The sequence below is a fragment of the Montipora foliosa genome, chromosome 7, assembly GCF_036669935.1.
Source record: "Montipora foliosa isolate CH-2021 chromosome 7, ASM3666993v2, whole genome shotgun sequence".
NCBI classification, from domain to species: domain Eukaryota; kingdom Metazoa; phylum Cnidaria; class Anthozoa; order Scleractinia; family Acroporidae; genus Montipora; species Montipora foliosa.
The window spans coordinates 8,280,696-8,284,992 of record NC_090875.1 but is presented as its reverse complement, the minus strand read 5'-3'; the positions used below and the strand labels follow the sequence as shown (position 1 = coordinate 8,284,992).

The 4,297-nt window shown below is 39.0% G+C and overlaps 1 protein-coding gene across 1 annotated transcript in view; it reads right to left on the bottom strand.

The window, feature by feature from the left end:
* Positions 1 to 1,007: 1,007 nt before the first annotated feature.
* Positions 1,008 to 4,297, bottom strand: part of LOC138009839 (carboxypeptidase A2-like) — a 57,596-nt gene continuing 54,306 nt past the window's right edge. Inside the window, exon 12 of the mRNA XM_068856833.1 lies at positions 1,008 to 1,210. Within this exon, the coding sequence (XP_068712934.1) occupies positions 1,008 to 1,210 (203 nt within the window). The remainder of the gene's footprint in view (positions 1,211 to 4,297) is intronic.

Here is a 4,297-nt window from a genome sequence, read left to right as displayed (position 1 = left end):
CTCCTCGCTCGTCTGGTTTCAGTCAGTCTAGTTCTGCCCCATATCGCAAATAATCCGTCAACACGTAACATTACTGTAAACAGGGTCAACCAACTTTGTTTCCGGAGGCTCTTTCATTACAACAGTCAACTTATTTCCAGTATTCATTATGATCTCCTTACGACTACAAAACTCCAGCGATAAAAATTCAAACACGCTTTATTCTTCATTCAACTGCCTATGACGGCGTGAACTCAACCCACGTGGTGAAAGTGAAAAGCAGTTAAGACTAAATAACAAACAGGTACAAAAACTTACCTAGTAAAATGAACTAATCGTAAACGGAAACTCGACGAAAAGATACACTTACAATTGTTAGGAGCTGATAACTGAATTGACTGCTCGAAGCGAAGAAAGTTACAAACAGACTGCAGAAAGCGAAACTACTAGAACTGCTCACAAGCGAAAATGACTAATCGAGACAAAACTAGAAATGACTAGATTAAGCCCCAAATACCTCTAAGAGAACGAATAAATTAAGCACTAAATTCCTGATTAAAAAACTGACAACTGCATTCCTAAGGGCGGAATGCAACCGCGCTAATGAGCAGGCGTTTGGATCTAACATTCATAACTGAGCTAGGACACTCGACTTGTATTTGAGAAACAGATGTTACTTTCCTGGACTGAAGACTTTCAATCTTCGCTTTTTCCTTGGGATCGAATTGCACCAAACTCAGCAGCCTTTTTTGTATAGGTAACGAGTAGTTAACAGTGTAGCACAAGAGGCAACATCTTGAAAGAAACTAAAAGTATCTGATCATTGAAGCATTCAGGCAATCATCACAGTGTTTACTTTTTCAAGATTACTTTCTTTCATATTGAATGTAAGGAGAAATGTAGACTCGGAAAAATATCCGAGTCCCAGATGGGATTTGAACCCACGACCCTCCGTGATCTAGTCGGATGCTCTAACCACTGAGCTACTGGATATTTTTCCGAGTCTACATTTCTCCTTACATTCAATATCATTGTTGTTGTTTCATCGTTAACACACTAATTTCTTTTATCATGGTTTTAAGTCCTTCAAACAGTTCCTTGGCTGTAGGTTCTATGTATTCCGATGGTAATAGAAATCCAAAGTGTCCCTTGTCACGTAGCTCAACAGTAAATGAATACTTCACCCCCAAAGAACCGTAAACGTAGTCTTGTAAGGTTCCTGTGCATAAATCTGAAAGAGCAAGAAAGGTCGCCGTTAGCAAAGAGAGATAAAATCGAAGTGAAGTCCTTAATAATAACGATGGAATTTTAGCTAAAAAGCCAAAATATGATTATCACAGCTACTTTTTAACAATCACCAGGAAGTTTGAAAATGTCCTGCTATAAATACGGTGCCACCTAAGCTCACCTAATACGAAGGTGTTTCCCCTTGGCTATTGATTAAGCAAAACGGTTTAACTTTTTACATAATCAATATCCAAATTACAAATCTTAGTAAGGGCTGGAATATAAATGAAATCCTGGAAATAGCACTGAATTTAATTATTGAAAAGGATAGATGGGTTTTCTTCTGGGTAAAGAGGACACCTTTAGTCTGTTGGGAAGTCAAAGGTGCCCACTTTGCTTTTTCATTTAATTGGAATTAAATGTTGCATGCGTCAACTTAGGTCTTAAACGATCCTTAGAATAATGGAGAATATCATGTGAATACAGAATGATGTGCACCAGTGGTGGTCACCCTAAGTTTAACGGTAAAGTCAGAGCGTGTGTTGACCTTACAGTGCTTAACTAATATGTTCAGCCCGACAATCAGCCATTATCCTCTGTCGAAGTCACTCTGGGAAAGCTGGCTGGGGCGAAGTACTTCACGAACAAAAATGCAAATTTTGGGTTCTGGCGAATAAAGTTGTCAGACGGCTCGGGATCACTATTAGAGCACTATTAGAGCGCCTTCAACAACAGGGTGACACTCGACATAAATAAATGGAAATGGAAAATCAAAGGAGATAAAAAACTGTGTTTTTTTTAGAACACTGCCCATTTTAACATAGTTGGATATATTTCTGTAACTAATTTTATGGAGCATGTATAAAATAAAATAGAGAAATCAATCATTTTAGGATTATTATGATGGATTGTCCTCTCTGATCCTATCAAAGACACTAAATACCTCTTACTAACAGAGTTCGAGGTCCGTACTGTAAGTATGGCCCGCGCGCTTCGCGCTTGGGCCATAAATCAACGGGAAAAAACGAGGATCCGTAACTTACAGTACGGACCGAGAAAACGAGGTTAGTAAGATATTTATTATATCTCTGAGGTTAACCGGCGCGGTTTTTGGGTTAAGAATACTGGTTCGTGGTTGGTGGAAGAAAACCATTCTTTGACATGTAGCTAAAAGGCGTTTAGTTTGTGAAGAAGCTGTGCAGCTGTGTCAGTGGGGAGGTGAAAGAAAGAAAAGGGTTTATCAACTGAGTTGATATGGTAAATTGACGACGTACTGTAAAGAGATTTGAAAGCTGACGTTTCGAGTGTTAGCCCTTCGTCAGTGCTGAACCCTTTTCTGTCTTTCACAACTAGGACTAGTTTTCATGAAAAAACAGTGATATTCTTTAATAATTCCTTTGGCAATATAACTTGTATAATACAAGAATTATATATATTTGTCTCTCAGATTTTCACTTAAACAAAGCAGTATACAACTGGAAAGTAACTACGTTACTGTTAAACGTAACAATGGTATTATTTGTACTGTTACATTATTAACAAACTACAATTTATCTTGAAAGGAAATTACTCATTTTGAAAAATGGCCTGTTTACAAGCTGAGTGTAAACGAATTTCTATGAAATAATCGAAAAGTAAGATTAGTAGCATTGCACAGGTTTTAACGTTGTCGCATAAATAAGTCATTGGACTTCTCCAAACTTGGTCACTACTTGAGCAAAATGTTTTTCGATCTCAGTTATTTTTTCCTAAAAGCATGTTGGGTTTAGGTGACATTTTATCATCAAGTCGATCTCTATCAAAGAGAGGAATGTTGGAGCCATTGGCCATGATTGTTGGGCATTTTTTGTGCATAGAATGGGTGTGTTGACAACTTCCTGGTTGATTCCTGCAAACTTTTTTGAAGCCACTTTTCCGTAATTTTCGGTCCTCTGTGAGAAATTCCACTGTGTGCTTGGGACAGGACTTGAAACAGTTCCCTTTTAGGAACTACTTTCTTGTTGATTCCTGTGAAGCGTTTGCCGTTTCTGTAAACCCATTCCCTTTGAGTTATCATCTGTTGTTAAATTTTGTTGATTGTTTCGGCCTAGATCGATCCTTGTTTCCTGAAAGGCGGAGTTGCTTCTCGTGTTTTTTTATTTCAAGAAATGTTTTAAGAAGTAGATTAAGGAGTAGGCAGCAGATCCAGAGGTAGGAAGAGAGAAATATGAAATGTCTGTGAGTAGTGTTTGTGGAGGGGGTGGACAGATGTGTGAAGAAAGGGTGGGGTAAGATAAAAGTACTGGAGAGGATCAGGGAGGGGTAGGTAAGTAGAAGACCCCTTGAAAAAACAAAGCCCCTATTTTTTAGCTAAACCCCCAAATCAGGTTTGAGAAAAGTTGAACTGGTTTAAACAAAATTCAAATCAAAAACAAAATTAAACCACAACAGATACGCGACAGAAGACTGGAAGCAGTATTAGAATGACTATCTTCGGCAGGTGTGACACTCAACAAAACTGCATAAATGCTTCTTAAACACACCGAAAATCAAATATCTTAGCAACATGGTCTGTGCAAACGGAACTGAGATAGCCCGAGTCGGCAGGGGCGTGGCGTGAGATTTTGAAGGTGTAGGCACTCGAAAAATGTTTCGAGCGTCATAGGCGCTCCAAACTAGAGGCGCCTGGTGGCAAGCTCCCCCAGACAATTTTGACATTTAGGGTCTCGAAAATGCCATTTCCGACTATTTTTTTTCTGCAGCGAGCTACAACACAAACAGGGAGTTTACAGTACAAGCAAAGGGCAAGACGTCGCAAACTCTATTATAGTGTGTTTTCACTTACAAGATCAGATGATAGTAAATAGAACTCAATTCCCGAAGGATTAGTTGGGGTCGGCGTGCCGTCACGTGGAAACACTCTATAACATCATCATCATCATCATTTCCTTAAAAAATAACCGGGAACTGGAGGACTGGTGATAAGACTGACACTATGCGTGGCACTATGCGTGGTACATTTTTTTCTTTTTCTTTTGTTCACTATTACGTTTCTTGCCGTTAAGGCCTAGCCAAACGGTAACAACATGTTAGTGCAACATCATCCAACATT